Source organism: Octodon degus, unplaced genomic scaffold (assembly GCF_000260255.1).
Source record: "Octodon degus isolate 3935 unplaced genomic scaffold, OctDeg1.0 scaffold00104, whole genome shotgun sequence".
Classification (NCBI taxonomy): Eukaryota; Metazoa; Chordata; class Mammalia; order Rodentia; family Octodontidae; genus Octodon; species Octodon degus.
In genome coordinates this window covers 863,247-881,849 of record NW_004524680.1, presented here as the reverse complement: position 1 = coordinate 881,849, position 18,603 = coordinate 863,247, and the positions used below count along the sequence as shown (strand labels likewise).

The window sequence follows — 18,603 nt, the reverse complement described above, 5'->3', positions numbered from 1 at the left end:
AGTCGCACCCTCCCAGATGCCTGTCAGCCAGGCTTGTCCCTGTTAAGTAGCAGGTCTGTCAGCCATTGGCGTTAGTCCACTGTGAAGACACTGTGAGGCTGCCTGGTCAGGGTGAGTTCTCACCATACTGAGCTGGGCTCTAGGACCAAACTGCGCTGTGTTGTCACTAAAGTGGGAGATTAAAATATTTGATAGTAGCCAAGTGTGGTGGTACAGGAGGTAATCCCAGCACTCAGGAGACTGAGGCAAGAGGCTCACCATGAATTCGAGGCCAGTCCGCAGCACAAAACAAGACCCTATCTTAAAATACAAAAAAAAAAAAAAAAATGATCTTTATAAATGAAGATGGCACATTCTTTCCCTTGGAAGTACAGAGTCTGCCAGACATTTTATTCGGAACTGCCTCCATGACAGATGTGGAGTCAGGCCAACCCGGATGTAGGTCCCTGCTGTGTCACCCACTGACTATCTAACCTTGAACCTCTGTCCCTGCATCTGAAAGGGTGGCACTTGATAGCCACTCCTAGGGTTGCTAAGAAGGTGTGTGAGATTATGTCAGTGTGGCATCCGTGGCAGCAGCAGGCCAGTAAGTTCTCATGGCTGTGACTGTTGATGACTGTCATCCTAGGTCTCCAGGTCGTCCTGAACTCCATTATCAAGGCCATGGTGCCCCTGCTCCACATCGCCCTGCTCGTGCTGTTTGTCATCATCATCTATGCGATCATCGGCCTAGAGCTCTTCATGGGGAAGATGCATAAGACATGCTACAACCAGGAGGGCATCACAGGTAAGAGGAGGGTCTGGGTACCCTGCTCTCCGGAGCCTTTCGTTTTCTGCAGTTGTTTCCTGTGTGGCTGGATGTACTACCAGGCACATGACTACCTGCCCAATAGAGCTGGGGGAGGCTCCTTCACCCAAAAGCCCGTGTTTCCAGGCCATCCTGAGTAAGAGGCAGGGACAAGTGTTCTTTTCCCCTCGTTCCAGTTTCTGTTTTCATTTAAATAGATCTCAGTTAAAGCAGCCAAATGCTGGCCTTGTGCAGCCCAACTAAACACTATCGAGCTATACAATTTATAAACATTTCATGAATGGAGAGCCTGTCGGCCTCTTTGGAGCTGACCCTGAACATCAGAAGATCCAGTTCTAACCTAACGGAGTGCGTGTCTGCGACAGCAGTACCTCACTGCGGGTCAGCGTCTGCAGCCCTTGCAGGAAGGCAGCAAGCTGCCCCCATCGTGACCCCAAGGTCCTCCCCCTTCTTGAGGATGATCCCGGATGCTCTGTAATTAATGCTCCCTTCTCCATTCAGAGGCGAGAGCCCCCAGTCCTCTTCCCGTGGTCGATGAAGGAGCAGGTGTAGAATCACCCTCTTTACTAGTAGGCAGAGTTCTTCTCTTCAAGGAAAAGGTTTAGATCCATCTCACAGCTGTAGGTCCACCATTTTCTTGGGCTCCTCTTGTTCTGTTCTTCTGCAAGGCAGTAGGTTCACCGAGAGATGCTGGCTCATTACACACTTCCTTGAGTGGAGCAAGTTTGGGCTTGCAGGATGTGTGCTACAAACCCCTGCCCTGAGTTTCTGACACCTCAGCTTGCTCTTTAAGTAAAACCATTTAAACAGGAATCAACAAAGCTTTTAAACAGGCATGTAAGGCAGTTTAACACGAAAACTTGTTAAGGGGAAAAAAGCCCCCACCTGAAGAGATCAGCAGTGTATGCTCTTTTTGTCCACCAAGATCTGTCCTCTTCGTCTTAGACATTCTGGTGGAGAGGATGGCAGGCATCTGTCTGGAGGACAGAAGCACCTCTGCCCTCCGCATGGATGCTGCTTTTACTTGCTCAGCCCGGGCATTAGATTAAACTTGTCTTCTCTTGCCTTGGAGAGTAAAGCACCTGTACCACAAAGAGTGACGTGGGTAATTCACACTCACAGGCCAAGACAGGCTCCTGGATGTGCACAGGTCAGGTGTTGGCAAGGCTGCTGGGTCGTAGTCCTAAAACCAAGCAAAACCTATAAACCTAGAGTCAAAGAATCACTCAGTTGTTTTCATCTTTTCCAGCTTCTTTGTAAGAGAAACTATTCACTCTCAAGAAAACTGCCAGATTACCTGGGCCATAGTTGTACAGCATAAATTATCAGGTTTTAAAATGTATTTTAATTGGGGAGAAAAACTCTCTTGCCTTCATCTAAAGTTCTGAGATTTCAACCTTGCTTAAAGAAATAGCAAGCAATGTAATAATATTTCCCTTCTAATTCAAAACCTTCTTGCTGGTCTCTGTAGCTAGTCCTGAACCAGAAAGTTACGTTTAACAATGTGACTTTGTTGTCTGCATTCTCATACTATCTTAGGAATTGATAGTAGCGTGTCTAAAGTTGGGGCAGTTGTACTGAGATGATCAATGACGCGTTTGACTCAAGCCCCTCAGAAGTCACAGAGATACAGAATCCTCAGGATTTCCCTTCAGTTTGGCAGTGTAGATGGTGAGACTCTCACCAGCCACATAAGGAAGAGCGAAACAGTGAGGTTCTGCCATCCAGCCAGGGATGATAACCCTTTTGTCCAATGGCCCTGCACTACCAGGCCAAGAACTGCTGGTCTTTTCTACTCCCCTAGTGGGAAAATAGCAAAAGTGTGTTATCTACTGGTGGTGAGGATCCTGAGAGTTTTCTAAAAATAAGCAGTTCTGGATAATCATTAGAGACCATCTGGATTTGCTATTAAGCCTCACTCGCCTCAGAAGGCAAGAAAATGGTGAGTATTGTAGTCAAAGAAAAGACAGCGTGGACTCTTCTGCCATAGACACAGCCAGAGGATCCAGTGAGCACCTTAACAGGCTCCTCTGCTCTCAGGACAAAGACCGCATGTGACCTTATCCATTCAAGTGGGCAGTTGTGGACCATATTATGCTCAATAGCAAACCCAGCCAAGACAAGTCCATTTGCTATCATAAAACACATCCCATTGTTCGTGTGATGGGTTTTGTCTTTATCCCACAAGTTCAGAAGAGAAATGGGTGCCTATAGCATAAATTATCATATTTATTTATGGTAATAAATATATAATTTATTACCATAAATTACAATGGGTGTCAGAGGACAATAAGAGATGTAGCTCCAGGACAGGAGCCTTGCCAGTCTCCACCAAGAAGGCAGCCTCGCTCTTGTGAGTGAAGCAAAAGTCCCTGCTGGGCAAGGGGCTGAAGATTTAGCTGCAGAAGCTGGCCTCTCAAATAGTGTGATCAGCTGCCCACCTCCTTCTCCCTACACCTTCTGTCTGGTGACAATCCAGGGACCCACTCCATCACTCCTAGCAGAGAATGATACTGCTGTTATCAAGACCTGGTCCACCCACACTGTGACTCACTCCAGTGAGGAGGAAGAGATGGGCAGGAATCTGGACACGCTCTCTACCTCTGTAGCTTGGACAACCTGCACTGTCTGGAGCCACTCCAGTGTGTTTCAGGGTTTTATAAACCTTTGAAATGGGTGTTTTTTTGTTTGCATGTTCTATTTGGTTTTAAATTTCAGACTTTGGATTGAATGACTAAATTGTCTACATACTTAGACTCCTCAGAAATACTTTGTCCTAGTGACAATTTTTTAAGGGGATTTATATCAATTATTTTTACCCTTTGATATTATTTCACAGACTGATTTTCATGACCATCTAGATTTTGGAATATGATGAATTTTGTATACAATGGGCCACGTCTTCTGTAAAATCCGTGTGACAGCCATTGGTGGGCCAGATGAGCTATTGTCCTGTCTCTAGGCAGTCATTTTGGTGCACAGGCCCCAGGGGAGACGCCTCTGAAGAGGCGATTTTCCCCTACTCCCTGGGGCCCAGCCAAGGCCTTCTCTTGGTTCTCAACAGATACATCGCCATATGCCGATACCTTTTGTCTCTGGTCGTCCCATCTGTCTGCTGGTTTTCAGAGCCAGGTCACTCTGGATAGCTCTCCCAAGCACAATAATTACTCCTGAGACTGGCAGAGCCTGGGTTGGCTAAAATCTAGCAGTGAAATCCCTTGCATTGTATTCACCCCGGAAAGTTGGGACCTAGAAAAGTAATTAAGTTTGCTTTTGGCAGCTTCTCCTCAGAACCCCCACGCAACGCTCTCCCAGGATTCTGTTGTTGCTGATATTGACTACACTGCTGCACCTTCCTAGTCGTTGTCTCCAACATTCTACCAAACACATAATTCGGACTTTCTAGATTGATCTACCTGTGTGTTAAAATTGTGGAGCATACATTGCTCATGTTCCTGCTCCTGTCTCTCAGACATCAGGTATTTGCAAAAGAAAGCCAATGTGTTGTCACGTTTAAGCCAGCGTCCCCTCAGCTTAAGGTGCACGTTGCTAGGACCTGCTGATTTGTGTGTGGTCGCATTTTTCAAGTGTTCCCTTTCATGCTTTTTATAGACACCTATTTTTACCAGATCATCTCTCCTCTTAATTGTTCTCTAATCTTTTTTATTATTGTTTAAGACAGATTTAAAATAGCAGAGCGGCACTCAAGCCTGTGGATAATCTTTCTGAAGCTCATCCCTCTCTCTTTCATTAATGAGACCACTTTTTCTGGATGCTGTTTTCTTTTCAAATTATATTTATAAAACCCAAGTAGGTTTCGCTCCCTTGTGGCCACCTAGATCACAGGCTGCCCTTTTGCTGATTGCTGCTGTCCTGGGGGTGGAGGCCGCAGGGGGCAGCCGGGTGATCATCACCACGTGAGGCTTAGCGGTGCCTCAGTGCCTTGGAAAAGCAAAGCATGAGGAAAAGCTGCAAGTCTCTGCCTTTTGCTGACCCACTTCTCATGGTGTCCTCGCGCTTCATCCCACCACTGAACACAGCACTCTGGAAAGCTATTCTCAAATGAGAGACACCCAAACAGAATTCATGATCTGTTTGGTTCTTGGTTTTCTAGTCTCTCGACTCTCAACCCTTAAGATGCTCTGGTCTTTTTTTAATGTTTTATTTACACCTGAGATTCGCTTTTTAGCTCCTCTCTCTCTTTTTTATGGTCTCAGGTGCAAATCTCAAAGTTACACAATTTCAAAAGTCACAAAAAATTATCACTAGAAGCCAGCTCAGTTCAGCTACCTTAACGTGGACCTGCTGGGGTCCGGGATCAGGAAGCGGAGCTCTGGACACTGCCGTTCCCTCACGCAGCTCTCAGATCAGCACTGTGCGTGGCTCACCTTGCTCATCATCCGAAGGGCTTCTGTGCAACCAGACCCAGAGCAAATCGGGAACAGCGTGAACCTGGAGATAATCCAGATGGCCATCCCCTGGCAAAGGGATGGACACAGCGATGAAGTCTCACTCCGCAGCGGGAAGGGACAGGAGGAGACTGAAACGTGCAACAACCAGAGTGAACTGCAGAAGGTTCTACTGAGCAAAAAAAAAAAAAAATGGGAATGATAGGCTGTGCTGTGTGTGGTTTTATTTGTATGGAAAATTTGAGAAAAAGCTATGAAAATGGAAAGCAGATCAGGCTGTTGGAGGCTGGGGACAGGAGCAGGGACTCAGTACAAACAAGCACCTGGGGATGGGGAAGCTGTTTAAAAATGGGTTGTAGTGTTGGCTGCACAACTGTGTAAATTTACTAAAAATAATTGAGCAATACATTTACACTGATGAATTCTAAAGCATGTAAAATATATTTCAATAAAGCTATACAAGGAAGAGAAGAGAAGAGGAGGGAAGAGAGAGAAGGGGTGGAAAGAGAAAAGGGGAGGGAAGGAGAGAAGAGGAGATAGTGCATCTCATTTTCTAGAAGTTTCCACTTGACAATGTTATTCAATTGCTTTTTGATTGACCACTGGACTATGAAGTTGATGCTGTACAAAAGAACAGGCAGTAGCCCTGTGTTCATAGCTTAAAGTACTAGGTTTCTCAACTGAAGAATGTCTAGGCCCTTATGCTGTTTAATTCACAGGTGGGGAATGAGCCAAACTTGTTTTGCACATGATTTCTGGTATAGTTTGCCCAGTGACCTTGTCCTGCCACTTTTCTCTCTAATTCTTGCTTCTTTCTCTGCCCTCTCTTCCCCTCCCTCCCTTCCTCCCTCCCACTTCCCTGTCCTCTTTCCTTTGGCCATGGAGATGTCCCAGCAGAAGAGGACCCCTCCCCCTGTGCTCTTGAAAGTGGCCACGGGCGACAATGCCAGAATGGCACGGTGTGCAAGCCCGGGTGGGACGGACCCAAGCACGGCATCACCAACTTCGACAACTTTGCCTTCGCCATGCTCACGGTGTTCCAGTGCATCACCATGGAGGGCTGGACCGACGTACTGTATTGGGTGTGTAGCTTGGTGACCCTCGGTGCGGGGCGTGGAGGCCGTGGGCCCTTCCTTGAAACCCCTTTTCCTCCACCCCATGGTGTAGGGGCCACATGTATCTCAAGGGAATGGTGGGTGGATATCTTTGATTTCTCCCTGTTCCATAACACGTCTAACATAAAGAGACCCCACCCACCCACCGACCAAATGTTATATTTTGTTGGTCTAATGACAGTGCACCACACTGGTGCACAGTCAATGCCCTGTGAATGTGCTGACCGTGCCTGGAATGGTATTTTCATCAGCTTTTCTCCCCCTAGAGAGAGTCCCTTCAGCCCATACCTCTTCCCTACCTCCTTCCTCAAAAGAGAGCTACGGGGCCAAATGATGAATTCTTGGGACTAAATAGAAAAATCAATCCTGGTTTTCTAAAAAGAACCTCTATTAAGAAACCATTTCTATTGAATTGTGTAACATTGTAGATGCTATTATATTCTTATGGCTCACATTAACCTTACCATAATATTAGAATAGTCTATGCGACAAGTGTATTGTCATCATTTTCTCTGTTAACAAAAGACTCAACTGGTTAAATGATGCACACTTAGAAATCGCTCCTCTTGAGTGCCAGCGCACCCAAGGTATAACTTCTTTCACTTTAAAGATGCCCTCTTATTCTCCAGCAGCAGTCACTACTTTGCTGACTTTGGAGCCCTTACAGTGCCAAATGTGTGTACAGTCTATCCCACTGGCAAATACGCACACTGTATTTGAGCTGTCTCCATTCTGGCAGAGTCAGCTTCATAATTGGTAAAATCTCCAGAAATATATACTCTTCATCGTGTCCTATTTCAGTGTGAGGAGTGACTTGCCAGAATCCAGTGCTGCTCTCCAGAATTTGGGTAGAGAAAGCCTGCTGCCAATCTTGAAAATACCATCTCTCCCAAAGTTTCCCAAATAGTTAAATCTATTTGGCCATTGTGAAAACAACCCAAGAGGCAGCTTAGGGAACACAGTCTACAAACTCACACTGGGAAGAGCTGACAGGGAAGCGAATGCTCCTGCTGCGCAGAGCTGCCAGATAGAGAGGAAGAAGTGCCAAGAGAGGTGTTGGCTTCCTCCAGAATCCGAAGGAAGAGTTTTGTAACAGTACAGAGATGCGATGCACAGTATTACAGGTTCTACAAAAATTTTTATAAGCACCATGTCCTAATGACTCAAAACTTCTCTCTTCCCAGTTTTTATATCATAATCAATATGCCAAAGCCCAGTGATGCTCTTAGCCTGGTATCTCTCTCTAGGTGACTACTTGAAGGTTGTCAGGTACCTTGGGCCCAAAAACGTTTATTTGGTATTCTTGCGTACCATCGGTGCCCCTAGGCACTGAGGACTCAGTCCGCATACAGTCCAATTCAGCCCAAGAAGCTCAGTCTAGAAAACAGAGTACATTCTAAAGTAAGTAATGACATACACCTGGAAGCCATGCCATGGCTAAGTTGTTTGTGGTGGCACTCACCACAGAGGACAACTGTTGAGTTGCCTCAACAACAGAGTAAAATGGAATTTTGAGAAATGTTTCTTATACTCAGTGAGAATGCGATTTTGTGTAATTTGTAAGACAGAGAGAAGATCTGAATGTATTACACTTACGCAAATTTATTCTGCTTAATGAGAAAGATCCAATTCCCCAAAGACCTTAACTGATCTTTCTACACTGAGTGAGCTACACTGGCCAACCAAAGACAGAAGCATCCTTTTGCAAATAGAAAGTTTCCACCCAGGGGCAGCAGTCTCTATGGCTGTATTAGGCTCTGAAGCCTCCTCACAGAGGCAAACCCATGCCTTCACTCGCTATGGAAAAGCCTTCCATGGTATCAAATTGAGGGAAGGGTAGCAATGGAAGGGTGGGTCAGTAGGGGAATACGTATAATTTACTTGCTTATAGCCCTGATGTATTTTTGTAATCTTCCTTTATTGCTCCCTCCCTTTCCCTCACCACAAGTCATGGATACCCCACCAGCCAGATGTGGCCCAAAGAAATAACTGTCATAGTGACAGCCAGAGTGGGGACTGGGAAGAAACACACAACTGCAACTACCAATTTTCAGCAGCTGTGTTGTGCTTTGTCCCCTGGGGGAGGGTGTGACACAGCATATGCTGGGAATGGAAAAACTGTCAGAGGTGAAAGAGTGATCCCAGGCCCGTGGGACGTGCCTCACTCTGATTTTCCCAGCACCTTTCTCAGATGTCCGCGTGATGGGTGTGTGCACGCACGTGTGTGTGCACGTGCGCACGTGTGTGTGCATACACAGGGATGCACACGTGCACATACACGCTGACAACTGAGGTAGAGCCTCTTGCTTTGTTCTTCATGGTGCAAGAGCCTCCAGCCCATTGCTCCTTCCAGCAGACGAGCTCTCTAATTGCTTTGCCCTTTCTGTGGCCATTTCTTCCTGTCTTCCTTCTTCCTCCCTCTTCCTTTCTTTTCTTTCAATGATCCTCCTCCCCGCCCCTAGCTCTGTGCCTCTAACCCCCAGACCGTCCCATCTCACTATGTTTTAATATGAAACATTTAACATATAAATACTCAAAGAAAAAAAAACATATAAATACACAAACTTGCCTCCAAGTGAGAGTTCCAAGCTCCTAAATGAAGACTTCAGCGTATGCATGATGACAAAAGCTCCAGGCCGCTCTCGTGCCGGCTGAATCTCCATGTGCTGCTGTGATTGTTAGGCTCTCACCAGTCTGGACCAGTAGTTTCCGTGGGGAAGGAGAAGCAGTGTCTTCCACTCCGAAGCATGCATTTCGCCTGATTTCCAAAGCACAAGCCTCAAGGAGAGGGGAAGGAGCAGTTCAGGGCAGCAAGGAGGAGAAGCTCAGAGGTGGGCTTCTAAACTACCAAGCAGCTGGGTGCCAGGCTGTGAGGGGAAGAGGATGCCATGAAAGTGCTAACTAAGCAGCTAATTTGATCACCAGGGATAGCCTGGGATGATTCAAGGAAGGAACCAGGGACATGAGCAGGAACATGTGAAGAACACCTGCCTCCCACGGGGGTGGCCTCGAGCCTGCTTTCCTCTGGCAGTCAATGTTGTTCCATTCTGATGATTTTTGAGCATTAATGGATTAAAAATAAAACCAAGCTTGGTCAAGCAGTCCTTGCACTTGCCTCCCCTGTGGAAAGCATTGGCTTGCCTAGGGAGCACGGTGTCCTTTCATTACTTCTTTTATCCAGTGCCCTATCCTCAGAGTCTAAAGGTAATAGGGAAAGGAGAGGCCATGGGGTCAGAAATCTGAAGCAAAGCTCAGGTTTAAATATAATTTCTTGGGGAATGGCATCCAAAGCCAAAGAGTCTCCATTTGTGCTCAAAATGTCCATATCTTTTAAAAATATGGTGGGTAGGTAGGGTAACACCTTCAAATGAAAACACTAGTCTTTCTTAGGAACCATGAAGCACTCCTCAAGAGGGAGGGATCTGATACGGTATTGTATTACATTAGTCTCTACTTCTCTTAGGTTTTTTTTTAAACCAAACATCCCTAGCCATCTGCATCTATTTAAAAACTCTTGGTCATCCATAGTTTAGGGCGTTTGCCCCCCATAAGGTCTGAGAGACCACTGAGTTGAGCTGACCTGCTGACTTTATCTGTGGGCCTCTCAGGCCGGGTCTGAGCTATGGTCAGTCTGCAGCTCTGTGCCTTACGCCTTCCACCCTGGAGCCCGATCACTACGTCAAGCAGGAAAGGACCGGCCTCCTGGGTGCTGACTTCGCGGCAGCATGTGTAGGTGCCTCACACCCATAAGAAGCAGGACAGTGTGGACTTTGTGTCACCCAGAGGGGGTCCACGCAAGGACTGTGGGGAAAGGAAGCAGCGGTGAGAGGGGCCGCCATGCTGGAACTCATGCTGCTGGCTCTTTGGAGATTTAGGTATCTCCAAAATAATTCTTCAGAGGGAAGATTCTGTTCCCCTCCACTCACTTGCTGCCTTTTGATCTAGGGACGCCAAGAACATCAACAGACTATGCAGCAGATACCTTTGGCTTGTTTTCCTAACTCCTCTTCCCACCCTAGTAAGGCCCCTCTCCCTGATGCCACTCACTGGCCCCACACGGGTTTCTCCACGGTCTGTACTTCTATGGATCTTTTACAAATTAAAAGATGAGGGGGCTGGGGAGATGGCTCAGTAGAATGAGAGCTTCCCTGGCAAGCGCAAGGGCCTGAGTTCAATCCCTGGTTCTGCCAAAAAAAGAAAAGAAAAGATGAGCTCAAATAATGTTAGAAAAAATAATTAATGAGGAAACCACAGAAAGGAAAAACATTAAAATCATGAAGAGTGCCATCTCTAGTACCTGGAATCCCTAGCGTCGTACTCAGCCAGTCAGAGACCGGATGTGCCAAAATCTGAGGATTTAAATTTTTAGTCTGTTGTCAGTCAATTGTCAGCTCCATATTGGCAACCCTTGTACATGTATAGATGTACAGAGAAGCTGTTCCTCTGAGTACACACACACACACACACACACACACACACACACACACACACACTGCTAATTTCCTCAATTATATCAAAAGTCTTGCATTCAGACAGGATAGATTTGGGTGTTTAAGCCATATTTTCTCCATTCTACTTTGCTTTCAAAAAGCCACCTTCTTCCACTATATGACATGGAATAGGAGGCTGAAGGCATCAAAAAAGCATAAGCAGAGGAGCAAAGTGCTACTGGTGATAGAAGAGTTAGCCTCAGGTAAGAGCTGAAAGGAAAATCTTTCCCTTACCTAGAATCCACTGCTGGGGCTTAGAGGAGGGAAAGTCCTACAGCCTCCTTAAGGGGTGTGTCTTAGTTACTCTTCTCTCGTTGCTGGGACAAATACCCGACACCCAAACTGAAGGAAGGAAGGAAAGGTTTATTTAGCTCACAGTTCCTGGTGGTTTCAGTCCATACTCAGCTGGCTCCAAGGCAGCCTGGCACATGGCAGAGGGCAACCTGTCATGGTGGTGGCAAAGAGCAAGGCCATAGGGAGGAGTAGCAACAGCTCAAGCAGCTAACTTCTCTTCCTTCCTCACGTTGAAATGTGAATTACCTGCCCCAGGGCAGGTGCAGCATCCACACCCACAGTAATCAATTATAAACTCCAGAAGCTGTACCATGACTGCATGAGGCTTTGGGGGGACAACTATACACACAAACCATAACATGTTGGTGATGGCTTCTGCCCATCCCCCACTTAGTGTCACACTGCTTAAAACAGAGTCCATGAGCTGAACTGTCACCTGGCAGTTCATAAAACACAGCAAGGAAGGTTTTAGTAGCTCTCCAGGACTTCATTCATTCAATTCATTTGGTTTTATCTCACCAGATCAGTGCTTACTATTCAGTAATTCAATGTAACATATATTTACTGAGTATTTGCTACGTCCCAGGCTTAGAAGCATGCGGTAAGGTGGGGTCCAGAAGAGAAGGCTTTCTCTCCAGGGGCTTAGGACCTAACCAGTAGTGGGGTGCAAGGATCTGTAGTACCTAGCCAAAAGAGCTGTTCAGGGCCCAGACCAGTAGGGACAGGGGACGAAGAGTGGGATTTTTCTGGCCATGAGGCTGGACAAAGAGCCAGAGAGCAGGCACCTGTGTCAGAGAAAGCTACTTTATAGAATAATGTAGGGCACTGGAGTAAGTTGCATTTTAGATTCCCTCAAGAAATAGCTGCATGACCCCAAGATGTTCTAACCCATGGGGTCTGAAGGCCACCAACGTGCAGTATCAGGCATCAGCCTGGACCCCCTTGCCAACTGACATCTCCTCTGGCTGGGGGCCGGCTTTCCCCTACACAGGGGTCCAGAGGCCACCAGGCTTCCCAGCTTCCAGCTTCTCACATGATGTCAGGGACCCCATCTGACTTCAGAGATTTTTAGTGTAAACTGTTTAACAGTAAACAGGTGCAGGGGTTGAAGGGAATCCATGGAGACTATTTTCACACATACTGCTCCCTCAGTGCCCCACAGGTGGACCTTCGAGTCCCAACAAGCAAGGTGACATGGGTTGAGGTAGCACTAAGTCACCAATGTATCCAGTGTATCAAGCCCTTGATCTGGCCTGACTGGCATTTACTGGCAGCAAGTTGTGTACCCTAACGGCACTCCATAGAAAGTACATGGCTTTTATGGACTTACATGTTCTGACTTTTGATAGCAAATGGCCCCTCTGTCAGCATGAGCTGTAGCCATTTAGTCTTTCTAGATCCCCAATGTTTGTACCAAGAACATTACAAGAGAAGCCATGTATGTGAAAACACATGGAAAACAGGATTAGGGCAGGCCTTTGAGGATAAGCCAAGGAGGTGTGTTTCCTCTTATCTCTCTTCTTGGGAAAAAATGAATGGTAGATTTGACTGTTTAAGGCAGTGGTCTCCTTCGAGGAATGAGACTTTCTTTCCCTGCCCTCTTATTCTGTCCCAGATTCTAGGACTAGTAAGCCATGTGAGTAAAGGCAGGGATCTTCCTGTTAGTTTCCGGGACTGGGCCCTGATGGCCACAGAGGGTGGGCCAAGACACTGTCCTGTGCCTCCCTCCCTTAGGGAGGCCACAAAGCCTCCTTCCCTCTTCCTTGATGGCTTGAGAAGGCCTACCATTTTCCACCACTAGATAAGGGTGTCAGCAATCTGGTTCGTTTTTAAAATATGACTTTATGTATTCTTCCTCTTTTTAATAGCTCTATTCCAGCTGATTGAAAAATCAATCTCATCTCTCCAGGCATCGCCCTACTTCAGAGCCACCCGGCATTGTGTATTCTCTACCCAGTGTGCCCCAGAAGTAGGTGGCCCAGAATAGAGGAGAAAGTAAAATAGAAGAAAAGGGAGGGAGCTTGACCTTTGGACCTGAGCCAGGCAGACCAGAGAGGCACCCCCTGGGGCCGCTGAGCACTGCTCCTCGGGCAGTGGTGGGGTTCCTGGACCACCTTTGAAGCTCCTTAATCTCTCATCTGTCCCTGCCCCCACCTATCATTGCAGTTCTCTACTTTGAACTGCTAAAATTACTAGTCCACAGCCAAGGAAGGGACCAAAACAGAAATGTAGGGCAACAGGAAAGGAAAAGCCCATTTCTTCTCTACATGGCCTGGCTGTCCACAGGACAGTGATCTTCCCCTGTGTAGCTCCATCCCCTTGAAGTCTTTAGTGAGACTGAAGCCACCTATCTTGGGTGTGACACAGAGGAAAGGAAACCAAAATCAAGGACCCAAGGGAATTGATTGCCAGAGCTCCTGGATTTGTGTGGCCAGGAGGGCTGTGGTTTGGTGGACAAGATGCTCAGCAGGTTTAGAGCAGCGTGAGGAACCAGCATGGGGGAGACTTCATTCCAAAGAGCTGAGGAAGTCCAGCCCTCCCACCTGCTCGCCATCTGCCCTGGATCCAGGAGCTACCCTGCAAGGACGAGCCATGGTGCACTGGGCGCCTCTTGGGGCTGGCTGGCCGCTCCCACAGGCCCTGCTAAAAGGATGAGTGATCCAGGGACAGCAGAGGGTACACATTTAGAAGAGACTTCTGCTGCTGGCATTTCTTCACCTACCTGTAGGGAGAGCTCCCCTTGGGTTTTGTGTCGAACAAACCCATCGGTGACCAGAGCGGGCCAGTAACATGGGGTCCAGATGCAGATGTCAGCCGGTGTACGTTGGGCCTATGTGCACGAAGCAATGTGACTGTCTAGATGTTCTAGTAAGGCAGTAGTGCCCGGATGCTTTTCTTGACCTCTCACCAGCTCGAGAAATGAAGAAGCAGTCATTTAGAAGGAGGAGAGAGGACCCTCTCTGTCCCTCACTAACGGGAGGTCATCTAGAGAGGAAAAGTAGAAGCCCCTCAGGTTCCAGGTTCCCATAGAAGCGCTTCCTGGGACCCTCCCTACCTCAGGGTTGTTTCTCTCTTGTTTCCCATTGTGTTCAGTGTAGCAGAGTCTAGCACGAAACTCCCATCTCACACACTAAAAGTTCTCTGTAAACACCTGGTGGACAAACAGACTCTAACAGAAACACTGCAAAGAGGAAGCAAGGAGTCCCCTCACAGTCCCCTCAGTTCTGTGATGCGTGCTGACCTGGTTACATGGCTCTCATGGCTGCCTGGCTCCCACGCCTTTCTCCCTAGCCTCAGGCCACCAAACCCACCCCACATTGCGCTGGTGTGGCTTTGTTTTCCTGGTCCCTGGTGGTGAAGGTTCACTGAAGGTCCCCTGCTCATCTTCCCTTTGCTCTCTTGGTTCCAACCCTTCCCCTGGCTGAAGGGAAGCTTCCAGGCTCCCTGTGGTGGGAACAGGGTCCCTGCATAAAGACCTTCTGCCCCACCTCGCCTAGCAGCTGCTGTTTCGCTGGCTATTTTAGTAGTTCTGCCAATGAGAAAAGCCTCCATCCCACAATAGGAAGGCTTTACAGCTGTATGCCCTATTTTTAACAATGGCCAAGTTCCTAGGAAACCCCGTTCCCCGCACAGGCTTTCATGGGCTCTGGGCTTCCTTCCTGCTCCCTCAGTGACCGTGTGATGCACGGTTCACACAAAGTCCCGCCTAATCTGCCCCTGGCCAGCACGGCCTCCTGCAGCCCCTCTTCCCTACCTCCTCCTCCAGCTGCAGTCACCACCGCCTTTCCAGTTGCTCTTTCCATGTCCCTTCTGCTAGCAAGGGCTTCCTATGTGCATCACAGCACACTCCGAGTTCATTCGCTCTAGTTTACTGAGTACCTGCTCTGTGCAGGGACCTGTTCCAATCTGTGGGATTCACCAGAAAACAAAACAGAAAATCCACCTGTCCTGGAGCAGCTTACCTTCTGGCGTACAAGGCAAACAGTGTATAATACATGTAATGAAAAAACTACATTCCACAGTTACAAAAGCACACATGCTATGAGGGAAATAGGGCAGAGTGTGGAACATCTGCAATAAATTTACATTGAATTGCACTGATTTGCGACATGGTTAAGTGGACATGTATGAGCAACACTTCTCTTCCTCAGTTCAAATCAGTGATCAGCGGGCGCAGCGTTTGCGCTACGCCCTCTGACTACATTTGGTAGAATTCTCCCACCAAAAACCAGTGATAACGGTTAAGTATTAGTAGATCTGTAAGGAACATACTGGAAGGGAACACTTCAAACCAATCTAACAAGGTAGAACTCTCACAGCTTCTTGGTGTTTTTTATTCCCAGCACACAAAGAACATCATGTTTATCAGCACACTTCAGTTAGTGGATGAAAGTGTTGAGAGTGGTGAAAGTCTCTAAGGACCAAGGACCTTCACATCCCAGCACACATTGACTCCTTTGAGGCAGGCGGGGTAGAAATCTCAACAGTGGCGATCAACTTTCCATGCACCCCAGAATCGTGTGGGGCGATGACAATGCAAATGTACAAGCCAAACTAGATCTGCAGCGGGACAGGGCCCGGGAATCTGCTGTGTGAAATCTCCAAGTAATACTGGTCCTGGGACCACACTTTGGACAGCACTGTTGTACTTAGATTGTAGTCTCGTGGCCCAGTAGGTGGTGAATCCCAGTTTGGAGAGAACAGTGTAGATCAGTGGTCCTCACACATTAGTGTACACTGGAGCCCCCCACAGGGCTTCTGGAAGCATGGCTTGCTGGGCCCATCTGCAGTTTCAGGTGGGACCCAAATACTCACATTTCTAACCAATGTCCTGGGGCTGCTGATGCCACTGCCTGTACTTGGGACCACACTTTGAGGACCACTGATGTCAATCGTTTGGGAAGCTTGATCCTTAGGAATTTAGGGTTTGTAAACTAACTTCACAAAGACACTGTTAGGCTCATTTTCTAGAACACTTGATAGAAATTGGGTTTAACAGAAAAAATAGATTCGATAAACAAAATCCGAATGAATTTCCTCTGTAATGAAAACCAGACTCTGTGACTTGTCTTTGCCCATTTCTGTGGTATAAATACTTCCACCATGGCCGAGTCAATATGAACAGGAAGTTGTAAAGAGATGGGGAGAGACACAGTGCGCTCGCTGCAAACCATAGGACCCAGCTCAGGCATACCACTGCCTCCAAACTCTGTAAGGGTTTGTGCGGTCATGGAGCTTCTCCACCATCCTGAAGCAGGGCCCAGTTTCAAGTTAAGAACTGGTTCCATGGAGGCTGTGATAATAGGGACAGAACCCCTTCTTTGAGTACATGAACCACGAGAGCTGCTTTCCCACCTGTGGCCTGTGGCCTTTCCCCCACAAGGTGCTGAGGTTCAGCTTCCAGATTCTGGGCATGGCCCAGGTGGCATGGCCTGTAAGAAGACCTCCTCCCTCATACCTCTTATAAAGCATCAATCTCCAGCTCTGTCAGTCAAATCTGACCCACTTCAGAGGCCAAGGTCATGGTGCCTCAGGGTACAATGGAAGATTTATGACCACATATACCCAGCGGATCTGACCCCATCCAATGCTGATGGAATTGTTTTGCGTGGTGACCCACCTTCTTAGACAAGTGAATACAAAACACAAAAGATTTTCTTTTCTAGAATGTAAAACAATAGAGCCAGCAAAATTCCTCTTGAGACAAAGCTGACAAAGGCCCTGCACAGTTTGGATCGAGGTCACAGAGAATTATTTTGAATAGAAATCATGCCCTCGGCAACAGTAGATCCTAATCCACATGAATGAAAGCCAAGGTCAGCCCTGTTTTTCTCCTGCAGATCTGTCCATACCTTTCCGCCTCCCTCTTTACTGTAATTCAATTCTGCTTTCTTTCTTTCCTAACTTTCCTTCATCTTTCCAGATGCAGGACGCTATGGGCTATGAGTTACCCTGGGTGTATTTTGTCAGTCTGGTCATCTTTGGATCCTTTTTCGTTCTAAATCTGGTTCTCGGTGTGTTGAGCGGGTAAGCTGACTGTTTCTACATGCTCTTTACAGTGCAGCTGAGCAAGGTCCCAGGCCCCATTGTGAGCAACCCAAGATCCTCAGGGCTGGGACCTAACAGGCCCAGAAAAACCAGACAAAAAGTCTCCATTCAATCCAAAATCTGGCCCATCGGCTGGACAGGCTATTTGGTCTCTGATTTGCACCCTGAGGATCCCCGGTCCCCGTGCTGCTGGCTCAGCAGCTGGGGAGCCGGCGGTGGGCGCTCGGCCCTGCTCGGTTGCTGTGTGTGCCTCACTAACTATCATTCCATTCTTCCAGGTCAATGATGCCGTAGGAAGGGACTGGCCCTGGATCTATTTTGTTACACTAATCATCATAGGGTCATTTTTTGTACTTAACTTGGTTCTCGGTGTTCTTAGCGGGTAAGCAGGACCAAGGAAAAAGGTCTTGATTTTTCCATTTATTTGTATTTCTTCTTTCTGCTTATCCTGGCTCTATTCTTTTCCTGGCTCTAATGAACCTGGGATAAGGGGTCACCTTGGGAGCCTTGAAGTGAACGTCCGTGGCCTGGCTGGGAAAAGGGTTGAATGGACCAGGATCCTGGGAGACAGTGGCAAAGAGACGCCCGCTCCTGCCTAGCTCCTTGTTGATTCCTCCAGCCCCCAGCCCCAAGGAGCTGCTCTGCTAGGCAAGATCTCTTGCATCTTAGTGACCTCAGCCTCAAGAGCAGCAAGGGGAGGGCTTTGAGGAGGAAGGCTGGGCAGCAAGCTCCACCGACCATGTGCACAGCAGCCCTGTAGATGAGTACTCAGCTGATCTGTTGAACCAGTTGCTGTGTGCAGGCTGATGGGAAGGATTTCAGACCACCTTCATTCAGTGGCAAGGGGACTAGCATAAAGAGGGGGTAATTGTAGGATTGGGGATGTAGCTCAGTAGAAGAGCACTTACAAAGCCCTGGGTTTGACCCCCAGCACTGAGGGCAAATAGAGTATATAAATATAATGATATAAACAAACATAGACTAAAGGTCTAATTCTATTCATTTTTAATTCCTAGGCTGAGCAGTCCGTCGCTGGGGTTTCCTTTGCGTAATGGAAAGGACACTTAACTGTTTCAAAGCATAGGGTACTTGGGAATAGCGGAGATGAGATTTGCTCTCCTTTAAATTTATCTAGGGGCTACAAGTATAAAATCTACCTGATTTCTGCCAATTGCTCAATGAGATTAAGAGACAGAGTGGCATGTAGCTGGCATACCAAGTAGCTCTAGGATGCCAGGTTTTCACTATGGGGACTCGGGTGTGTCCTCACCCCATTTTCTTCTTCCTCAGCCCACACCAGCCACGCCAAGGCCTGACACAGAAATGCTCCTGGTGCCTCTCTTGTGGCTGACCTACTCTTCTGCTTTTGCTATGTGGTGAGGGGGGAGGGGTAGGGCTCATCTTCCTGCTCTGCTTGAAACAGGCCACCTGCTTTGATA

General features: G+C 47.6%; 1 protein-coding gene across 37 annotated transcripts in view; it reads left to right on the top strand.

Annotated features, from left to right (window-relative positions):
- The window catches only part of Cacna1c (calcium voltage-gated channel subunit alpha1 C), a 752,474-nt gene that overhangs the window by 535,498 nt on the left and 198,373 nt on the right, over positions 1–18,603 (top strand). For 21 of the 37 annotated variants that reach the window (XM_023723811.1, XM_023723805.1, XM_023723803.1 and 18 more), the window contains exons 6-8: positions 629–787; positions 6,103–6,299; positions 17,443–17,546. In XM_023723811.1, coding sequence (XP_023579579.1) covers positions 629–787; positions 6,103–6,299; positions 17,443–17,546 — 460 coding nt within the window. Of the gene's footprint in view, positions 1–628; positions 788–6,102; positions 6,300–17,039; positions 17,144–17,442; positions 17,547–18,603 lie in introns of those variants that run through there. The other 16 variants (XM_023723806.1, XM_023723810.1, XM_023723815.1 and 13 more) reach the window with 2 other exon arrangements.